General features: G+C 41.3%; 2 protein-coding genes across 3 annotated transcripts in view; both read right to left on the bottom strand.

The window, feature by feature from the left end:
• Positions 1-2,487: 2,487 nt before the first annotated feature.
• LOC124312310 lies at positions 2,488-6,874 on the bottom strand. Of its 2 annotated transcripts, XM_046776791.1 has the most exons (7): positions 6,695-6,874; positions 6,281-6,589; positions 6,144-6,197; positions 5,746-6,046; positions 5,551-5,670; positions 4,659-5,484; positions 2,488-4,593 (listed from the first exon to the last, which is right to left on the bottom strand). In XM_046776791.1, exons 6-7 carry the CDS (start codon positions 4,969-4,971, stop codon positions 2,864-2,866), a joined length of 2,043 nt encoding a protein of 680 aa, XP_046632747.1. In that variant the 5' UTR covers positions 4,972-5,484; positions 5,551-5,670; positions 5,746-6,046; positions 6,144-6,197; positions 6,281-6,589; positions 6,695-6,874; the 3' UTR covers positions 2,488-2,863. The 2 variants fall into 2 exon arrangements, with proteins under 2 accessions (XP_046632747.1, XP_046632746.1); XM_046776790.1 differs by lacking the exons at positions 6,281-6,589; positions 6,695-6,874 and having other exon boundaries at positions 5,746-6,197.
• A 36-nt stretch (positions 6,875-6,910) lies between these two features.
• LOC124312403 (coiled-coil domain-containing protein 141-like) overlaps positions 6,911-22,940 on the bottom strand; it is a 37,086-nt gene continuing 21,056 nt past the window's right edge. Inside the window, exons 2-6 of the mRNA XM_046776910.1 lie at positions 10,950-11,894; positions 9,379-9,501; positions 9,122-9,300; positions 7,976-8,226; positions 6,911-7,906 (exon numbers count right to left, since the gene is read on the bottom strand). Of these exons, the coding sequence (XP_046632866.1) occupies positions 7,506-7,906; positions 7,976-8,226; positions 9,122-9,300; positions 9,379-9,501; positions 10,950-11,123 (1,128 nt within the window). The 5' untranslated portion in view covers positions 11,124-11,894 and the 3' untranslated portion in view covers positions 6,911-7,505. The remainder of the gene's footprint in view (positions 7,907-7,975; positions 8,227-9,121; positions 9,301-9,378; positions 9,502-10,949; positions 11,895-22,940) is intronic.

Genomic DNA, 22,940 nt, shown 5'->3' with positions numbered 1-22,940 from the left:
TAACGGATATAAGTACCGTCCTGAGAGGGATGAATTCCCTTCGGCTTTCGACACCTGATATTGAGACGACAATTCTCCACCTTTCTCCTTATTCTGATAAGTAGCCTAGTCCCTATTAAAGTGGACAACTCTTCCCTTTTCAACGTAGTATGTTAGCAACCTTCGAACTGCATTTATCGGACTATACAGCTGCTGTAAACTTCACTTTTCCCTTGTTTTTCCGTGCTGTTTAAAACAATGCCTAGAAAGTGTGAAATTGAATCCCTTGTTAAACTGTGTTTAGGCTGCATTAAAGAAACTATTGAAAATAGTAAGTTGGCCGTTAATTTACCAACAATTCAGAAGGATGACAAGGAGATTTTTGTCAGCTTAGAAACGAGCAACCCACTTCATCAATTACTACGTATGTCAATCACGCAATTTTAGAGAATTTTATTTAGAACATTTATTTTCTCTAATTGTGATGTTTTTCTATTCATATTTAAAAAATGTGTTCAGCCGTTACGCTCTCGGAAGAAATCGTTGCGCTTTTCACCAGAAGCCGAAAACTAACCGATGCAAAAATCCTCGAACATCTCATCTCTCCGCGCATCCAAAAGTTATATTTTCCTGTTTACTCTGATGATTACTTAGTTTTTTTCCCTAAGCTTGGAAATCTGCTTATATTGGACCTACAAAACTCTAGAGTGGGAAACAATTGGTTAAAATACATTGGGGCTTATTGTTTCAATTTAAGGTACGTCAGCAGCTTATCTTAATTATTTTTATTAATTATTTCTTTTTTTAGAAAAGGAAGTGATTATCATTTATGTTTGACAATTGCAGGTCGCTGAATTTAGAAAATTGTATAGACGTGACCGATACTGGAATTCAATGGCTGTGTCGTGGCACCGAATATCCAGAGATGCGAAAAGAAAGCCCTAGACTATGCAAGACCCTACAGAGATTAAGTGTTTTATACACTAGTGTTACACAAAGAGGAATTCAAATTGCTCTCAGACATTTGTTGTCCTTGAGAGTCCTTCCAAATTATTTTACTATTGAAGCATTGGTGGAATTGGCTCAAAGGGCCATAGATTCAAAGCGACCCGGCTATTACAACGATAGGTTCTGTACATCAGTACTGTATACCCCACGTTATAACTTGTTTAGAAGTGATAGGCTTCGACTTGCACTCTCTTTGTGCCATTCAGTAACCCGTGTCGGAATTCACGTGATCAAAGGATTGAAAGATAGTGATCTCTTATGCTTCCAAGAGTGTATTAATCTACAAGGATTAAAAATGTTGAAGTGCCTCCCATTTTTTCCAAATGAAACTGAAATCACTTTTGATGGTGGCGTGGCCCCACTACTTGAAGCATTTGGAAAATCGTTGGAGACTCTTAGCTTGGAGTATTTCGATTCAGCCCCTATTTCAACCATAGCCGAGTTTTGTCCTAATTTGACTTGGCTGCACATTAACAACGTAACGGGCTCGCTTGACAACGAAAGAGATCTTGGGTGTATCAAAGAGAAAGTGCCTATGTTTAAGGATCTTAAGTTTCTCTTTTGTCATGACGATATCCAACCCGACATTCTTCTTCTACTGTTATCTTCGCCTTCACTTCAACACATATCCATTTCTGATTGTGATACGCTCAGTGATGAGGTTTTACAGAAGGCCGCCATCAATTATTACGGGTTTCAGAACCTCCAGAAGCTGCAGCTATCTCACTGCAATTCGGTGTCGGGACGTGGTATTGAAGCTTTACTGGTGGATAGCAATCCAATAGAAATTATCAGTTTTTTTGGTTGTAAAAATTTGGGGTCCGCAAACAATTGCAAATGGTCTAAGTTGATTGTTAAAAACAATTGGAACTTGAAATGCTTCGTTTATTAATGAGCGCTACTAATTCCACTGACAATAATATACGTGTCTACCTGGTGTTCATAATCTGATTCGTAACAATTCACTGTTTGCCGTGCATCCTTGAGTATAATCTAGCTAATAAAATACAGTTGGGAAATAATCGATGAGAGTTCATTCATTTTTATCCAAATGATCTTTGATTGCGTTTGTTGCTGTCAACATTTTCTTCCTCCCTTCTTACACCTCTGTTGAAATATCCACCGAATCGAAAAGATAACTTGAGGTTTATTTGCTAATGAAGTTTTAACACGTGTTATTTCAACACAGAGCGCAAGTAAATAGTGATAGTTTACTCCAGTCTCAACTGCTGGCGTTTTGATAATAGAAAAATATAAATGCTCTCTAAATGAGGCTATATATAAAAGCGCTAGCATTACTGACATCGCCTTATTATGTATGGTATTGGTCTCTTTTGTCTATGTCATGGTGTCAATTGGCTCAAACCTCAAAACTTACCAAAGTGGGAGCACTGGGAGCTATAGTCATATCTACTACTATTCACAAATGGCCTAAAACGGTTCGATGGAATCAAGGAATATGAGAAACATGCATGTGTATATGGCTTTTATCGGTATGGATAGATATATCATAGATTTATTTCAGATTTAAAACATTTAAAGAGATCACAGTTCACAGCCAAATTAGATTTCCAGTTCTCGACAATTGCACTTTTGGATTTGTTGCTCAGCAACAGAAAAGGTTCTAAAAATTATTCGAAACATTAGCAAAGAACAATCAGCTAAGTACAGAGGGGGGAAGAAATCTTATTGGCGGCTCCAGTTTCTTTGTTACAGATTAATCAGAAATAACGATGATTTCTGGTTCGTTTCCATCACACTTCATGGCCGAGCATAAAACATTCTCCACCTTATGATGCATGTCCGACAACCTTTTTGACAGATCGCTCTCTGTGGCTTTACTTTCAAAATTATGGCGTAGAGAAAGCATTTCAGATCATTCTTGTTGCACAATTTGAAATCGCTTCATCTTCATCTGATACATGTCTTGTGTTTTCACGATCTCGCAGAAGGCACTCCTGGCTGACCCCATCGCCTGGACTTTTAAGCTACACCACCCGTTCTTCAAGCACACTTTAGTTAATTCATCAGCAAAACTACGCGCGTGAAAAATACTGGCCAAACTGTGATAAGTCATTCTCTCCTTCGAAGAGCGGAGAAAAACTTCCACCTCGGGATACTGCGGCAACTGGGCGCAAGGTTGCCCAAACGAGAAAACGGGCTCTTCGATAGTTTTCAAGTAGTCGATATGCCGATCCAAGAAAACATAAAAGGTGGCCAGACTGGGAGGAGATGTGCAGGCTAGCGGCCAAACGCTGCTACAGGAGACGATTTTTTTCACCAATAGATTTTCTTTGTTCAATGGGACGCTGGTGCATATCTTCTGGCAAAATGTTTCCAACGACACGTCGTCCCCGAGCCAGAAAAGACATTTGGCAATTTTCACGACAAGTTTTATAGTAGGCGCCAGTAGTGAAATTACATCTTCTCCAACAAATTGACGGTTTAGGTCCCTGTACACAGTAAAGCACGAAGAAACAATTTTCAAACAGGGCTGGGTCACTGAATCTATCTTGTAAAGATCGAGTATTAGTTGACATAATTTCTTTATAGACATTTTTGAAAACAAGTGGGAAAAACCAATGGAAACATTTTGCCGGTTGTTATCGTAAAGATTCTTTTCCATCTTGATAAATGTTTTCAAGAAAACAGTGATGTTAACTTGAAGCGGGTCAGTACTAGAACTAGGCGTAGCAAAAGACCTCTCCCGATCCAGTAGTAGGCAGAATCCATTAATCCAGGTGGTGATAAAAGCAGTGCGTGCTTCACGGATTAGTTCGCAATGTTGATTATGCAGCTCTAGCTGTGACAGATTTTCCAGAAAATCGATGCTCTTCGTAAAATCCAATTTCTCGAGTTCGCCTGTTTGTCGGATTTGCTGAATCGCAAGACTTTCTTCACTGGGAATAATGAGTTGATCGAACATACACATCACTGATAAAATCTGAGCCTCAATCAGGCTGGTGAGCATCGACTTTCCTAAATCGGATGAAGTGGCCAAATCCCAAAAATCGCCAGACAACAAGAGCACATCAATCAATCTGTTTTCTTGAGCTGGTCGCTCTGAAGTGTTTGGACCAAGGCTGCATATTTTGTTCATGAGAATTTGGATCAATTCCGGATCGCCGAGTTGAAAGAAGCTGCTCACAACCGCTACGATGACATGCTTGATGGGCCCAGGTGCGTGCAGATTGCACGAAGGTAAAGCACGGAACAATTCCTGGTAGAGGTGCATGCAAGAAGGTATTCCTCCAAATCTGATCCGCCTCCGGAGGTCGACAACCAAACGGCACTGTTCGTAAGGATCCAGATGAGGGAAAAGTGTGGTGAAACCAGCGATTCGTTGAGCACTGGCAGTTTTCGGATCTGCTTCACAGTCGACAACAAAATTGGAGTACGAATCAATATCCTTTTGTCCGAGGCTAGCAATAAAGGACGCCTCGAGTTTAGGAAGGACGAAGGCAACACGGTCCATAATTTGGAATGCACCGTCTGAACAGCGGCGATCCCTGAGGTAGCCAGCAAGGTTAACGATAAATTCCATCTGATTCGACAGTCGAATCGGAGATATCATTTTCAACACCAAACGTGAACAAGCGGCCCATCCTAAAGAACATGAAAATTATCATCAGAGGCTGTTTGAATTAGAATATGAAAATGTTTACTCGTACCGCTGACTCGACACTCAAATTCGGCTATTAATTGAGCCACCCCATTGCTGCGAATCCCTTCGTAACAAAGGCTTTGGGATTCTCCGCATAGCTCTGCATTTCGGAAATCCGTACTCATAAGTTCCAGTAACTGAAGTCCTTCTTGTCGGGCTCGAAGAAAGATGCAAAGATGCAAAAGACGATAGGTGCGCTCTCCTGGAGCGCAGGTAGAATCCATAAATACCGCCAGCGGATCCTCGCAGCAAAAGGAAATAATTCGACGTAGAGTTTCTATCGTCTTTTCGCGACTCGCGGTATGCAGCTGGCGTTCCATTTGGTCCAATAAGTCGTCAAACGCATAGAGGCATTTGATGCGAAATGACTAATGTCTCGGCCATATCACAAGAACTGGTTGCTTCTGATAACAATGCGGATCACGGTCGCCATTTTCATTTCTTTCTTCTTGGTTAGCGATGTGACATCTCGATTTCAGCTGGAAATCGCTTACGATCTGGTTAGTGTCGACTAGAATTCTTTTAAACGGCAATAACGTATTGCTAGAACTGATCCAATGCTCCATCTGGACTGCGCCGATACACGTTTCTTCTCTTGATGAGTCGGTCGACATCTCCGGCTGACTCATGATGGCCAAGTGAACGTCAAGCAAGTTACCGCTCAACAAGAGCCGGGAAAGAAAAACATGCATCGTGCCCTCTCAAACCAAAAAAGCTGAGGTCCGTCAATGGATACTCGTTCTCTAATAGAAATGCGAGCATATCCACTGATACTTTCTGGTGCAACTTGTTGGTATTTATTGGATTTTCTACGCAGTCACGAACATCAGTGCCTGGGGGAAAAATAATAATTTTGGTCTAAAGCCACATTACTTATAATCCAAATTTTGTTATAGTACTTGATGAATATTCCAGGAACGTCTGATAACGATCAATATTGGCTACTTTCAAGTCGAAATGTAACTGGCGGGAGACATCGTGGGTCAAAACCATAGGCGAAGGTTGCAAAACTGCTTCAACTAGAATAATAAATTAGTATTAAATATGATATAATCGCCAGTGTACAGTAACAGATACCCGCAGATACCTCCTACCTTGCAAGTTGAGCGCATCCGTGTTACAACTGATTGGCTGGTTAACTTCAGTTCCAGTCTCTGAAACGGTAGGTATTTCCGGACAGTCAGAGTTTGGCCTTTGCGTAACTTGACTAAAATGTGTGAACCAGGGGTTGATCGAAGCTCGAATTTCAGTTAACAATTGAAGAACGTCTGGGATGACGAGCGTTGATAACGTCTGCGGTATTTTTGTAACATAAAACGCATTTTTCCAGACAAAGTTGATATCACCAAAGTCGCTCTCCATCCAGATGTGATGGGTTCTAATTCGTGTTCACAACTGGAACGGAAAGCCGTCAAAAAGTGACAGTGGTTACTACCTTTTTCAAATTCAAAATATTTGGCAGTTGAACCATGATCGATCTTTAGTCGCTCACCAAGGTATCCATTTTGAACGGGAAGTTGAAGAATCGTTACAGCAGCACATATTCCTGAATAAAAACAAAAAAAGTTACAGAAATTGTTTATCAAATTTGGTTATTCTATATTTAATTAGTGTGAGTCTATTTATTACCTTGCTCTAATCCTAATTCACAAAGACATTTGTAGTGCCCCCCTGAATCATATACAGCATTAATTTGTCAATGCAGACTTCCACATTGTCACTGTCAAGATTCTCAACAAGCCAGCCAAGTTGCAGGTGGTACAATGCTTGCACAGAAATGTCAGCAAGAGTTGTGTGGATAAAGTTTGTCGGGTGTAGGACTGCTGATATTTTAGAACCATCAATTTGCCATGCATTTTTTACATTCGAGTCCACAACAACATTCAGTCCCTTGCCATGAGGTGCAGGCTCAGAGATACTCTTAAGTTTTTCAACATCCTTTGAATAACATTATTAAAAATAAAAAATAGATTAGTACGTTATCTGTGCAACTGCATACATTCATGAGATGTAATAATTATGATACAAAATACAATAACTAACCTCCACAGAAAAAGGCACTTGGAGATTTCCTAATCCTTGAGTTTCGAGGGCATGTAAAACTTCTCCATTCAATTGCTGTCCCCATGCGAATTTACCAAAATCTGAATCTTGATTTTTCAGCTGCAATGCCGTGATGAGACGGTTTCGGTCGACCATGTTACAACTGATTACTGCGACAAAAAATTGAATCTAGGTTAAAAAATATAGTTAATAAAAAGTTTCTGGGGGATTCTCCAGAGTTGGAAATGCATCAGTCAAAAAATATTTTTAAAATAAGAATAAGAGAGAGAGACCACAAAAAAATCTGTCTCTTTCAGACAAGAGGAAAGAAGAAGAAAAAAAGGGCCCGCCCGGTGCGATACGGGCCATCGCTTATTGTGCCATCGCTATAGTTCCGTTACACGCGGATGCCAAACTTTGAACTTTTCGGTTCGTTCGTTTTCTTTTTCTTTCTTTCTTTCTCTAAGATCTTTTCTTTGGTGGGGGGAGTATAGCCAACCCAGGAGTTGACCATACAAGTTTTTTGGCGATAATCATCTCGTTTTGCTGTTCCATCCTAATGAGAGCCATCGGCTTCTCTCTTTCCCGGGAAAAATCAAAAAAAGAAAAATAACTAAATGGAATTAAAAAGCCGGTTCCGATGGTAGGAGGCGTTGTCTATTGCTCCTTTTTTTTCTCCTTCTCTCCGTGACGGGGTTTTTAAAAAAGCATAAAAATAAAAATAAAAATCTACAAGACAAAAAAAAGAAGAAGAAGAACCTTGGCGTGACACGCAGATCCTCGAATCCGCGCCCGTTCTCCGAGGTGCTTGTCATGCCACAAGACTCGGCTCTTTTTTCTCTCTCTCCCCTCTTATTCTTAACGAGGCGACGGGTTTAACTTTCAAAAGAAAAGACGACGATTGGAATCTTCTTCTTCTTTTGATGGCAGAGCCAATGAGCTGCTGCTGCTGCTCTTGCGACTCAAAGTCGGAAAGAAAAAAAAAAGACAAACAATTAAAAACAAGCTCGGCCGTGGCCGAAGAGTCGCCCAGTGCCGTGCTGCCGTTCCGGCCCAGCGCTTCCAGCCGCTTCTCCGTGGCCGCCAGATCGCGCCGCAGCGAACACACCTCCGACCATTGATCCAGAGCTGCCCGTCTCTGCTGGAAGGCCGTCTCTGATCGACGCCGACGATCATGAAGGGCTTCCAACCACCTCCGCACTTGGTTCAAAGCTATTTATTCCGGCCGGAATACAAAAAAATTTCAATTCCTTTAAACGACAGCTGGAATTTGATTATTACCTGCGTTGACGGCCGTCAAAATGTGGCCGGGCCGTGAGTCTAGGGTGCCCAGATTTTTCAGGGCCGTCAGTTTCTCCAGTAGGACTTCGCCATCTTGTAGGGCCAGCCGGAGGCTCTCGAGCGCCGATTTGCGACTCTCTTCTATTCTAGTGCGTAGCCGCTTGATGCTGTCGACGTCCGACGGCAAGGTGGACGTGGCGGCCGACTCCCGGTCCAAGCTGGCCAGCTTGTCGATGACATCCTCAGCGTGACTATGGGAAATACGAAATAATAAAAAATGGGGCTCACTCGTTATGTAAAATATACAAAAATTCGTGAGGGATTTTGGAGAGTTTCAAGAGGAAAGTTCCCGTACATGAACCAAGCGGAATTTCGGACGGACAGGCTTTTGTTGCCGCTCATGTTCAGCACCAGTACCCCACCCTGCTGCTGCACTTGAACCCGTCGTCAAGCTTGAAATGAGCCCGGTATATATATAGACCATATGTTAATTAGATGGTGTCTATAGGCTACAACTTGAAAACGTTTGGAGGGGAAATAATTTGGTTGAAAGACAATTTTGCACAGCCCCCACGCACTTCAAAAAATGTGATGCTCCTACTCCTAGGTCATAGGATTTCTGGTGACTGACTCATTTCAATGGGTCCCGACTGCTGCAGTTCCAGCAGCAGCTCTCAATTTTTGCGACGCTATAGAACAGCAAACTGGTCGTTTTGAGACGGGAAAGAAAAAATAACTCGTCCCGGTTTAAAAATAGAAAATCCTTAAAAACTCGGAAAGCAAATTTTATTTTATTTTATTTTTTTCAAAAGGACCCGCACAGTCTTGGACCGGTGCCCGGAAGAGAATAACGAAAACAACATTCGGGGACCTGTATAACTCCCACAAGAATTCGGCCACATTTAATTTATCCACTTGAGTTAATTGTTTTTTTAATCAACGAATTTGAAAAAATTACAATCGATTTGAATCACCCGCAAAAATGCAAATAAAATAATAAAATTTTATGTTAGCTAATAAATCAGTCGTCTCGTTTACTGTTTACGGGAGGAGGGGTCATAAGTCTCTTTTATGATGTCTCACGCGCTGAGAGAGAGTTGACTGATGACGTAATTGAGGCCATAAATTTGATTCAATTATATATACCTGTGAAAGGCGACGTTGTACTCGAGGATGACCCTGCGTTGTTCCAGGAAAGAATTCAAATCCTTCCAGGCCTGGCCCAAAGATTCGGCCATGGCCGCGTAGACCTCGGCCCTGGGTCGTTGACTGGCAATCAGCTGGTCGGCCTGTTTCAATAATTCTTCCACCGGACTCTGCTTGCTCTTTAAACATCACCATATATCAAAACGCCATTTGAATTTGATGTCTCAATTATTATCGACTATCGACTTTTGATGTACCTGAAGCTTCTTGAGAACGTCCTGGTGGGCCATGAGAAGATCGGATGACGTCACGAAGCAATCGCCCATCCTCGTCATGTCCGGGCTCATTTCCAGCACCTGCAATTCCAGCCATTCTTTGCTCTGGAAAAGGAAAGACAACCCAGAAAGTAGAACATAAGTTCAAGAGAGACAGAATGTAGCCAAGCGTGAATCAACAAACACGATCGATGTATACAGAAAAAACCAGAAGGAGGTACCGACATGAGCACGACGGTCTTATCCTCAAGAAAGAAAAATACAAGACGAACAGGCGCTATCTCTTCAACAGATGGGAATGCCATACCCATATAGGACGGAATCGGGATCATCAGTTTTGGGGATCGACTCGGAACGCGATAAACGGTTCCGTCCATCCATCCGAAACGTGAAGAATAGACACGAATGTTGACGCCCATTACACACAGCTAGGCGAGATGGTGCTGCTGGGGCTGGGCTGGCTGCACGCGAGAGTTATTCCATTAAAGTGACATCGCAGCACAGCAGAGACGATAATAAATCCTCGTTTGCGCGTGCGACTGTGTGCGCATCGGCGTAACGAGAATAACAAACGTTCAGAAAAGCAGGGGACTGTTGTGCAAGCGCTTGACTGCTTCATCTGCTTAGCATCATTATCGTCAACATTCCCCCCCACCCCCACTCACTCCCCAGCAGCAGAAGCAATTCTGGAACGCGCAACTGGTATATAATCTCTCCGAGCTAAGTTCTTTTTTTTTTCAACAGTTATTACAGTCTAACTATTTGGGGTCGGTGTTAAAATGCCCAGCACTGGAACAGTCAAAACATTTTTATTTTTTTTAAGAAAAGAAAAAAAAAGGTTTTTTTTTTCATGCGCTTAAATTTCAATTTTTGAAAATTAAAATAAAGCGAAACTGTAGTTGGAGGACATTTTGAATTGCTCCAATGGGTAATCATTCCACGTCCACTCGACCAGATAACCCAAACGCATCGCTCGGCAAACGTCTGGAATGTCCTCCGACAAATTCTGGAGCGACGGCCAAACATCAGAAAATTCGCATAGTTACACAGTGGCATCATCAACATCAGAGACACGAGACCTCGAATGATTTTCTATTCTGGAAGAATCACAAGCATTTTCGCGTGGTACTACATATATACACCGGGGTCCGTGTGTTGTGCTTACATGTTAGATATATTTCCTTGTTATTACGTGTTCTCCCACCCCACCCGTTTCCGTTCTACTCAACATTCCCCCCTCGCTCCTCTTGTGTTTTAGTTGGAGTTTATTTTGATTTCTATTTCGGGATTGGGGGCGCCCCTAGGAGGAGGAGAGCCCCCACAAGAGCCGGAGAAAGTTATGCGCCACTGGAACACAAGAAGAAGAAGAAGAAGAAAAATCTCTGCGCCTCTATACACTCGAAGACGGATGACTTTGACGCCAGCATCCACTTGATATGTAATATCCAACAAACGTCCTAAATTTGAACTGAGTTCACATGTATGCAGCGAGGCTGCTGCTGGATGCTGGGCAACATGCCTGCTGGATAGCAAAATGATTTGAATTTTGTCACCTGGAGGAGGGCGACGACAATGCGAGTGGCGCCGCTTTGGACGGCGATGGTCGAAATGGTCGTCGTCGCTGGCGGATGGGACGACAAGGTCGAGCCGGACGATCGCTGCTGCTGCTGCCGCTGGAGCGAATGCTGGGCCGCCGACGACGCTTGGGGAACACCGGCTTCCGCCATGTCACAAATTTATTTTCGTTTTTATTTTCTTCAACACTTCGTCGTGGGTTTTTTGCGGATGATAATTTATCCGCCAGTTGAAAAGAAAAAAATTGGGAACCAACCACACCCAGCGTGATATTTCCGTACGGCCCGGCACTCACGCAACTGCTGGGCCAAAGTCGAGAGAGTCACGGGGGAGGCCGGGAGGGGGGAAATGTGGATTGAGGGGGAGGCGAGAGGAAAGAGAAAAAAAAAACCAACAATAAAAATCTCCCCGCGTCCAGACTCCGTGCCAGTCGGGGAGGAACTGGCCGCCTCTCTCGGGCCGGCACCGCTTCTGGCCGCCCCTGATGCCCGCGCGCGCGACCACAAGGAAAGGAAGAAGGAAAAATAAAAAGCTTGACACGTTCTATTAATAGACGAAGCGCCGAGAGAGACGCACTGTACACAACACGTAGACATTAACAACTAGACTATCTTCTTTTGTATAGATTTCAGACTCGGCCTGTGCGCATGTTGTTGGCAGACTCTTTTGATTGGGTTGGGCTGTCACGATGCGTCCGTTGGGGTTTCACGCGGAGGGAAAACAATAGCACTGGCTGGTGGCTTTGTCGAAATCTCAACTGTTGGAACTCTTAAACGAGATTAATGAATGCCGCTCATACCAGGCCCAAATACGTATTACTACCTAATGATGATTTAGTTTGGTTAGACCATTCCAGGTGATCGGCGACCCAATTGCTTAAGCTTAGGTCGGCTTAAGGTTGTACAAGGTAATCGAAATGAGTCCTCCAGTTGTTGTTTTAAAAAGGACATTATAGAGACGTTGGACGAGTATAGTTTCGGTGGTTAATGAGTTTCCGTGTGTTGACAGGCGACATGCAGGGTAGGATCGCGCGGATGTAGAATAGGGAGGATGAATCTTTAGCGGTTAACGGGTTAAGGTCAAAATGTCAAGATTCATTGAGAATATTCTATTCCGTCACAGCTGGATTTGATTCGACAATATTTACCGAGAAATTGAACCGGAGAGCATCCATAACTTCCTCGTTTTTATTTTTGTCAAACAATTCGTAAAATAGTTAAAAGATTTGATACTTTTGAAATATTGCTATTTCCCGAATGTTATTTTCCTCATTAATATGAACAAAGTTCACGCCAAACATCATTGCTTCGCCCAATTAGATTGAAATTGACTTGGCTACTCTATTTTAATGTCTATTTTGGATGTCTTATCTTCAAACGCCATCTAGCGATAGCCTTACAAAGCCTTTAAAATGCGTAAACAAGGAGAAAACGTTGAACTGATTAACAAAGTTCAAACTCACTTCAACGGTTGAAGTGACTGCGTGACTGATAAAATAACCGACAACTGGACTCTTGGACTGCCTCCCAAGATAAGAAAACACAGCAGAACTCAGAAACGTTTCGCCAATGCAACTCGTGCGTATAACTTTAAAGAACGAAGGCGGGAAAAGTCTTGGAAATTTCGGATAAACTATACTTTTACCCCTTTTCTAGTAGTGGTTTGCCGAATGCCCCTAAGAGGGTACTACTGCATGTATATAGGCCTACGAGGTACGAAGGGCCTAGTACAGTACCCTACCTACGAATCCATTTTTGCTATTTTTAAAAAAGATTGTCTGAGTTTGGTCTCGATCTTTCATCCCATCGCACGTTTAGTCAGTCGCTCAACTATACTACATCACACATACTTAATCTAGTTATAAATAATGATTAATTAAAATAACCGCTAGATTTCCCGATCAATTTTTTCACAAGTCTGGCCAAGCCCAGACGAGCCCAGACAAGATTAATTCAGTCAAGGGCGTCAAGGGCAACCCTCGGCCTCAATCGTCATCCACTAATAAATAAGGCCTACTACCGTGGTAATAGTACGTCACGATTGCGTACTATTACCGAATTCCCTTCGTACGAGTATCTTCGTATCGCTTCGTATGGAAATGGAGGGGTAGGAAATTTCTTTGTGGACACCCCTACGAAGACGGTACTACTTACTACGCAGCACTCATGTCAACACCCAGAACAACGAGTTCAAATTCAAATGACATTTTTTAGGTGCCATTGAGAAATCGAATCGCCTAGATGTGTTCCGTTACCTTACAGTCCAGTGCCGCGCTAGTAGAAGAGTCGAAACTGACAATCATGGGGATCCAGCTTCCTCATCTCGATACTATAGCCAACACTTTCCTGCTCGGAAAACATGGCAGAGCACTAACTGGGATGCCTGACTCTCTCTCGGCAACAGCAGCTAAGGTATAACGGGTGGAAAATGGTCATTTCCGGATTCCGGCTGGAAGGTTATAATAAGCAGATAGCAAAAAAAAAAAAAAAAAAAAAGAAAATAATAACAAATAAGAAAAGTTAACTAGTTTATTTCTGAAGGGTTTTAGCTTTCTTTTTCAGGGCTTTGCCTTTTGCTTTTAAATTCGTTTAAATTAATTGCATGATCTTGCAGATTTTTGGCCCTTGCCACCATCTTGAGCCCTGTAGTTTTCAGTAGATTGGCGAACCCATCTTCGTACTCTGACTTTTGAGTCTTGCGCTTGGCAAGCAGTTTGCCATCCATGTACGTTTTTTCCGGTCCGGTGCTTCGGTCGCGCCATCAGAGTTCATCAATTCCCGTTCGGTTTCCGTCGCTTTATTAGCCGAGTCTTCGGTATCGAAATGAAGTGGCTAATTTGAAAGCTAATTCAACGCAACCTCAGAATGAGACCCTATCGGAGGAGCTGAAACGCTTCAAAGACCTAAACAGCCAATTAAGTATCCGTAATTTGGAACTGGTAGGCAAAAACTCTTTGCTAGAAGATAAAAATGAGACCCTGGTGAAGGTGGCTAAAGATTTCCGAGCAAAACTCGAGCGACTAGAAAAAGTGATTCAAGATGTATGGGAAAATCATTATGCAGTTTTGGAATCAGCGTTGAAATCGGGTCAAAGAGAAAATCTTTAGTCTCCTCCGATAGGGTCTCATTCTGAGGTTGCGTTGTATCAGCTTTCAAATTGGCCACTTCATTTTGAAGCTGTAATTCGGTGTCTGCCCACGTCGAGACATTGCTAAGCTGAACTGCTTTCTCCTTCTTGAGCTCGTCGATTTGAGAATCGGATGCAGTTAACTCTGTTTTTAATTGAGTTATATTCGACTGAAGGAGATCGATTGCAACTTGTCGTTCTTCGGCTAATATTCTGGATTCTTCCGCGGACAGGATAGCAGCATCGCGTGCCTCGGAAATTCGTTGATTTTCCCCCTTCAGCTGTTCTGTTGTTCTCTTCATTTCAGTCAAATCAGTTAAAAAAAGGTTAAAATCCTGTTTGTGGATATCCTCGACTCTCTGATCTGCCATCTTTTTGTCCTGTGTGATGGACTCTAAATTCATTTCCTTTTCTTCCAGCAGTTTCTGCTGGATAATCAACTGAACTTTCAACTCTGTTAACTCTTTGGTTAGTTTTGATTCTGTCTCGTTGAAGTCGGATTGACTGGTCGAAGCCATATTTCTCGTAGTAGCCAACTTCAGAATTAGCTCGTCGTTTTTCAACGAGGTTTTCTGTAATTTCTGGTTCAGTTCGTTTGTCACAGCCGTCAGTCGCTGTATTTCCACACATTTTAAACTCAACTCAGTAGCTGACGTCTCCAAATCGATTTTCAGTTTCGAATTGTCATCTTTGATTTTCTTAATTGTTTCATCTGATGAATCCGGTTTCTCTTCATTTTGTGGCTGGAATTTCCGGCCATCTGATTCGCACTCGGGTAAGGCAGTTAGGCCTTCTTCAGAAAAAGACTCAGGTATTAAGACAGTGTCAGGTAAGGTAGTGTCAGGTAAAACAGTGTCGGGTAAGGCAGAGACTTGGTCAGGTTTCCACATAATATTAGGTAGGGGTAATATTATGCGGGTCTGGCCAGTTTGCTCTTGCATCAGGTTTGTTGCCGGAACCCGATTTTGGGAAGGTTCCTCATTAGATTCTGGTTCAATTTCTGTTTCGGTAACAGATTCAAAATATTCGACCATTTCAAACCAGATCCAATCAAGAATGGCGTGAATGCATGCGATGAATGCAAGAACGACATTTAAGACTTGAACCATTTTTGTAGATATTTCAACACGGCGATGCTATGAACATCTGGTGGTTTTTAATCATGTTTAACCATCCATAACGTATATATTTCAATAAAAAATATTCGACAAGAAAGAATTAATTTTAAACTTAACACGTTTTTTTAACTTAACACGTCAAGTAAATGACAAGCACGTTAAGAATGAAAAATGGAATTTAAACCTAAGGTGAAAAAGTTGGAGTCGCCACCGCAAGATGTCACCAGTCATTAAGTGAAAAAGTTGTAGTCGCCACCGCAAGATGTCACCAGTCATTAAGCAATTATTTTAACAGTTTTTCATTAATTACGGGAAAACTAATTAAGTAAATGAAATTATTTTTTTTCTGGTCGCACCGCATATTTTTTGTGTAATTTTTAAGACCAAAAAGTCCGAAATCTGTCGTAAAACAAACGAGTTATGGAGCGTTACATACACACATACATACAAAGTGACAAGGCTTTTTTTTTTCTGCGTATGCAGTTATTAGCTTCGCCCTTCGGGCTCGCAATTAGTGGATGACGATTGAGGCCGAGGGTTGCCCTTGACGCCCTTGACTGAATTAATCTTGTCTGGGCTCGTCTGGGCTTGGCCAGACTTGTGAAAAAATTGATCGGGAAATCTAGCGGTTATTTTAATTAATCATTATTTATAACTAGATTAAGTATGTGTGATGTAGTATAGTTGAGCGACTGACTAAACGTGCGATGGGATGAAAGATCGAGACCAAACTCAGACAATCTTTTTTAAAAATAGCAAAAATGGATTCGTAGGTAGGGTACTGTACTAGGCCCTTCGTACCTCGTAGGCCTATATACATGCAGTAGTACCCTCTTAGGGGCATTCGGCAAACCACTACTAGAAAAGGGGTAAAAGTATAGTTTATCCGAAATTTCCAAGACTTTTCCCGCCTTCGTTCTTTAAAGTTATACGCACGAGTTGCATTGGCGAAACGTTTCTGAGTTCTGCTGTGTTTTCTTATCTTGGGAGGCAGTCCAAGAGTCCAGTTGTCGGTTATTTTATCAGTCACGCAGTCACTTCAACCGTTGAAGTGAGTTTGAACTTTGTTAATCAGTTCAACGTTTTCTCCTTGTTTACGCATTTTAAAGGCTTTGTAAGGCTATCGCTAGATGGCGTTTGAAGATAAGACATCCAAAATAGACATTAAAATAGAGTAGCCAAGTCAATCTACAGAAACGGTGTGTGTTTGGCACCCTTTAAAATCACATCGAGTCTAAGTGCCCTTATATAACCTCGTATAAACACTTCCCTTTCGCAACTAAAATCCTGTGAGATTTTTCATTCACAGTTCAATATCCTTGCAAGTTATTTACGTTTAATTTGCTCAACTCAAATTTTCCTATTTTTACACATAAAGTTCAATGATTGAAATTTAAAAATAACCACCCTTTAGTTTAATAACTGTAAAACATAAATGCAATTCTGATTGTTGCGTCATGGTTGGGACATTACAGATTGCGTCATCACGGCGATGCTATGGACATCTGGTGGTGATTAATTTGGACCTAAATTGAAAAAGTTGTAGTCGCTACCGCCAGATGTCACTAGTCGTAAAACCATTATTTTATCAGTTTTTCATTATTTACGGGAAAACTAATTAAGTAGATGAAATAATTTTTTTTCTGGTCGCACCGCATATTTTTTGTGTAATTTTTAAGACCAAAAAGTCTGAAATCTGTCGTGAAACACCCGAGCTATGGAGCGTTACATACACACAGACATACAAAGTGACATGGGTTTTTTTTTTCTGCGTATGCGATTATTAACTAAAATTATTAACTAAACGATGGTTATTTTTTAAATTCAATTATTGAAACGTTGACGTAATTGAAGGATGATTCACAGTGGTGGCCGGAAAACAAAATGCGCGACGCTTCACCTTTCCCGATGTCACGATGGCCAATGGAACGAATTATTGAGGAGCGAAATGCGGAGCCAGCATTGTCGGTGACATCAGCCTTGTTGATAATCGTTTTGATCACTTGCTGTAAAGTGTTGCCAGATCGCTCTTGTTTGCTGGCATATTTGACCATGTAGTTCATTGCAGCGTGATGATCAAGAATGAGCTGAAGATCTACATTGGCACACCAATGTTCCAACATTGATCTGTTGTGGACATTCATGAACTTGTCGTTTCTTTTGAGAACAATTTTAGCACGAACAGAGTCTGTGTTTCCGATTTTTTCAAAAACTATTCTCGATTCACTAACTAGATCAAAAGGAAAGTGAAAACGACATTTGCCATCCTTCGATTTGCAGTAACCGTCTGGTCGACAGACGTGACGTTGAACACAGTTTGCCAATCTTTCGTAGAAGTAGTCCATGGCTGCTCCATCGTTCAAAATTGACGAGACATTGCTTGAACACGGATGGGGAACTGGTACTTCAGCATTGAACGGGTTGACTGGATCAGACCGAGTATTACAGGCACACAACAGAGTATCGGCATACTTTAGAACCTTGAGTTCTGCAAGAATGCCGGCTTCAACCAGATCTTGCTTTTCTAGGACGTCTTGTTCGCTAAGGTTTGCTGTGTACTGTGGATCAGCTAGTTTTTGCGCCATAAGTCGGCCAGCATAGACTTTAATCACTAGGTCGGCAATCCCCGGGTCGTTTTTGAGCTTTACAACACCGTGGGCATGAATGGCTGTTCTTGATTGCCACTCGAAACGATACCAAAACCATTCGTGATCCAAGACACCACCGAAAAAATGCTTCATAAAAAGACGTAATTTTTCGGAAAAGTACCAGTCTGCTAGATGTAAATTTGCATTTGTACTCTGGTAGCGAAGTTTTGGTTCAGCTGCACCGTTGGGCATGAGACGATGGAGGTCGTACCAGTGATTGTCAGCAAAGCTAACAGTAAAAAAAGCCGTGCCAAGACCTTTCTGTTGCATTATAGCCTCTAATTCTCTCCGCCGCTTGCTCCAGTAGGCGTCACTGCCAGTGACATTGGCTGTATAGGAGTACATTTTGCTGATGACCGAGTCAAGTTGACCGTTGGCAGCCATGGCCTTAAGTTCCTCCATAGACAATGCAGCTTCTTCGGGATTTTGTCTCAGAAAAACGGAACACTGCCCAAGGGCTCGATGGCGTCGTATGCGATCAACCGACCAAAAACAAAAGCGCTCATGTTCAGCAAATGGATAATACAAATACCCGTTTGGATGAGATTCGTCAGGTTCCTTTGTACAATCAATCTCGGCATATTTCATCAAGTGGTTAGAAGCAACGAGTTCGGATAGGTCTTGTCTGCGACCTTTCTTTGTTGGGTCAGCTTGCCCAAGAGGAAACAACTTGATGAAAGCCAGAGATGCAAGACCAGACATGACCTCAAATTCGTTGATAGGCTCAGTTGAAATTGTTGGCCAATTAATCGGATCGAGCGCATTTAATATTTCATTTTGTTGAGGAGGCCTGATGTTGTTTGAAATGACGAAAGCGACATCAGGAGGTTGTGGCTGATCAAGAATGTCTTCTGGTGGAACATCCCTTGTCATGGCTCCTTCGTCAGTGACATTCAATTCATCGTTGTCGCTGTCCATCGTCGGTATATTTAACAAAACTCCATCTTCGGGCAGCAAATCACAGTTGGTCTGGCTAAAAGTGATGCGATGTGAAACAAAGCCGGGATGGTTCTGAATGAGAAATCGGCCAACTGCTTCAACACGTTTACGGCAAACTTTGAATTCGGCACAGGTGTTGTCCACACCTCTCCTTCTTATGACAAGGCACGGAAGTTGCTCTGCTGTGAGAGGAATCTCTCTGATGAATCCGGCTACGTCTTGTTTGAAATTTGCCACGAAGCCACGAGAAACATGTCCACCAGAAGGTAGCCGGAAGACAGACATGATGGAAGTTACTGGCGAGAGAAGCATTTCTTCAGTAGGAGTAAGTTCCCGAATGTGCTTCTGAATTGCTATTGGAATAGATGACAAATCACGCACCATATCATTTTGAATGCCAAAAGGGTTGAATTCCGTAAGTTTCTTGCAACGGCAGCAAATGTAGGGATCGACAATTGCATCTCTTGTAGGCCACAATTCTCGACAGTGGAGGCAATGCTGCTGATTTAATTGATGCAATTCAGAGTGGAATTTCTTCATTTGCTTGTTGACGAAAGGTTGGGAATGAAGAGGTCCATTGACGGAAGCATCAAAAGCATCTAAATATTCTGCTTTGGAGGTTTGACGGGTTTCCCTAGATCGTCGCTGAACACTTGCATTATTTTGTCGCCTATCGTTAGCTTCATCTTGGGTTTCGTTGGATATACTGGCGGCAAATCGAGCAGCGGAAGCAGCAAGTCTAGCAGCAGTTTGTTGAGGACACTCGGCTTCTCTGGCGATTGCATTCCTTACAGCATTTGTTTCAAGTCGAGCACACCGCTGTTCTTCAGACTCGGCTTCTCTGGCGGATACATGTTTCAGAGCATCTATAGCACGGCGATTGACGGTCTGTTGTTCAGACTCGGCTGATCGTGCTGCAGCTGTCCTGACAGCTTTTGCTTCAAGTCGAGCACACCGCTGTACTTCAGACTCGGCTGATCGTGCTGCAGCATTCCTGACAGCATTTTCTTCAAGTCGAGCAAACCGCTGTACTTCAGATTCCGTTGCTCTACGTTTGGCTTGCCTAGCTGCAAGTTCATCCTTTCGTTTTCTTTTAGAAGACATTTTAACGTTCGATAATCGGGGAATAGATTTAACTATAACTTAACTTTTAACTTCTAACTTAAGCCCGGTCAAGACCAGGGACCTTGGGTCTAGCTTTAAGGTTGGTGATGGAGCAAAGACCTTGTCAACTTGTAGATAGAAAAGCAAGCTTATCAGCTCGCCGCGAAGGGATAGTCGTAAGCCAGTTGAAAACTGTCTTAAATGACAAATTCAGGGCCTATTGTTAAGTCGGACTTGTTCACAATTCACGCTTTTTTTCACAGAGTTTTAGGTCTTATAACGGGATTTTTCTGACGCAGTTCAATATCGTTGCAAGTTATTTACGTTTGGTTTGATCAACTCATATTTTCCAATTTTTACACATAAAGTTCAATAATTGAATTTAAAAATAACCATAATTTAGTCAAATAACTACAAAACATAAATAACATCAGGTGGTGATTTGATGTGAAAGTGAAAAAGTTGTAGTCGCCACCGCAAGATGTCACTAGTCGGTAATAAATTATTTTAACAGTTTTTCATTAATTACGGGAGAACTAATCAAGTAAATGAAATTATTTTTGTTCTGGTCGCACCGCATAATTTTTCTCTAATTTTTAAGACCAAAAAGTCTGAAATGTGTCGTAAAAAGCCCGAGCTATGGAGCGTTACATACATACATACAGACAAAGTGACATGGTTTTTTTTTTCTGCGTATGCGATTATTAGCTTCGCCCTTCGGGCTCGCAATAACTAGATTAAGTATGTGTGATGTAGTATAGTTGAGCGACTGACTAAACGTGCGATGGGATGAAAGATCGAGACCAAACTCAGACAATCTTTTTTAAAAATAGCAAAAATGGATTCGTAGGTAGGGTACTGTACTAGGCCCTTCGTACCTCGTAGGCCTATATACATGCAGTAGTACCCTCTTAGGGGCATTCGGCAAACCACTACTAGAAAAGGGGTAAAAGTATAGTTTATCCGAAATTTCCAAGACTTTTCCCGCCTTCGTTCTTTAAAGTTATACGCACGAGTTGCATTGGCGAAACGTTTCTGAGTTCTGCTGTGTTTTCTTATCTTGGGAGGCAGTCCAAGAGTCCAGTTGTCGGTTATTTTATCAGTCACGCAGTCACTTCAACCGTTGAAGTGAGTTTGAACTTTGTTAATCAGTTCAACGTTTTCTCCTTGTTTACGCATTTTAAAGGCTTTGTAAGGCTATCGCTAGATGGCGTTTGAAGATAAGACATCCAAAATAGACATTAAAATAGAGTAGCCAAGTCAATTTCAATCTAATTGGGCGAAGCAATGATGTTTGGCGTGAACTTTGTTCATATTAATGAGGAAAATAACATTCGGGAAATAGCAATATTTCAAAAGTATCAAATCTTTTAACTATTTTACGAATTGTTTGACAAAAATAAAAACGAGGAAGTTATGGATGCTCTCCGGTTCAATTTCTCGGTAAATATTGTCGAATCAAATCCAGCTGTGACGGAATAGAATATTCTCAATGAATCTTGACATTTTGACCTTAACCCGTTAACCGCTAAAGATTCATCCTCCCTATTCTACATCCGCGCGATCCTACCCTGCATGTCGCCTGTCAACACACGGAAACTCATTAACCACCGAAACTATACTCATCCAACGTCTCTATAATGTCCTTTTTTTTAAATAACAACTGAAGGACTCATTTCGATTACCTTGTAGGGCCGACCGATTACCACCGACCGATTACCAGTAGCCGTCCTAAGCTTAAGCAATTGTGTCGCTAGTCACCTGGAATGGTCTAACCGTGAGTTCCCCGGATTTGAACGGGGCTCAGTCTCTAGTACATTAATAAATGTCAAAAATAACTTATTCTGGTTGAACGCATATTTAAACAATTGCTAAATTAATTAAACCATATTTTATAAACTTTATTCTTTTTTCTCTTCGATAAAAGTTCTTCTCTGAATTACACAATTGAACCCAACTATCTGCTAGAATAGCAATAAATATCCAAAATGAAATAAAAGTACATAGGTTTAATAAAAAGAAATAAAAAAGATTTGCCTTTGCAAAGATTTGAACCACTAGTATAGATGTGATGGGTGCTGCTTAAGTTTTCGTGTGATTTTTAACAAAATTGTTTCATATTACTTTTTAAATATACTTTTTAAAATTATATCTAAGTAAAAACAACAAAAAACAACCCTCAGTAATGCAATTTAGCACATTGGTGATCTCCAGCCTAAGCTAGGAGCGCAGTACAAGCCACGCCTATCTATGTCTATCCGAATCGCTAACCATTACACCCAAACGTTGTTATTATATTTCATTTTACCAACATTTTATTCCATTTAAAATAAGCTCAACATTCATAATAAGTATACATTAATAAATGTCAAAAATACCTTTTTCTGGTTGAACGCATATTTAAACAATTGCAAAATTAATTAAACCATATTTTATAAACTTTATTCTTTTTTCTCTTCGATAAAAGTTCTTCTCTGAATTACACAATTGAACAAAACTATCTGCTAGAATAGCAATAAATATCCAAAATAAAATAAAAGAACATATGTTTAAAAAAAAGAAATAAAAAAGATTTGCTTTTGCAAAGATTCGAACCACTAGCATAGATGAGATGGGTGCTGCTTAAGTTTTCGTGTGATTTTTAACAAAATTGTTTCATATTACTTGTTAAATATACTTTTTTTAATTATATCTAAGTAAAAACAACAAAAAAACAACCCCCAGTAATGCAATTTAGCACATTGGTGATCTCCAGCCAAAGCCAGGAGCGCAGTACAAGCCACGCCTATCTATGTCTATCCGAATCGCTAACCATTACACCCAAACGTTGTTATTATATTTCATTTTACCAACATTTTATTCCATTTAAAATAAGCTCAACATTCATAATAAGTATACATTAATAAATGTCAAAAATACTTTTTTCTGGTTGAACGCATATTTAAACAATTGCAAAATTAATTAAACCATATTTTATAAACTTTATTCTTTTTTCTCTTCGATAAAAGTTCTTCTCTGAATTACACAATTGAAC

Source organism: Daphnia pulicaria, chromosome 8 (assembly GCF_021234035.1).
Source record: "Daphnia pulicaria isolate SC F1-1A chromosome 8, SC_F0-13Bv2, whole genome shotgun sequence".
NCBI lineage: Eukaryota > Metazoa > Arthropoda > Branchiopoda > Diplostraca > Daphniidae > Daphnia > Daphnia pulicaria.
Note: the sequence above shows the minus strand (reverse complement) of the source record. Positions and strands in the feature narration are given on the sequence as shown.

What these genes read in the sequence shown, in the direction of transcription:
- LOC124312310 (XM_046776791.1), bottom strand. Translation starts at nt 4,971, where the DNA reads ATGGAACGCCAGCTGCATACCGCGAGTCGCGAAAAGACGATAGAAACT. An exon ending in ATTTGAGTGTCGAGTCAGCG is followed by an intron (nt 4,594 to 4,658) that starts GTACGAGTAAAC and finishes CATGTTCTTTAG; the next exon opens with GATGGGCCGCTTGTTCACGT.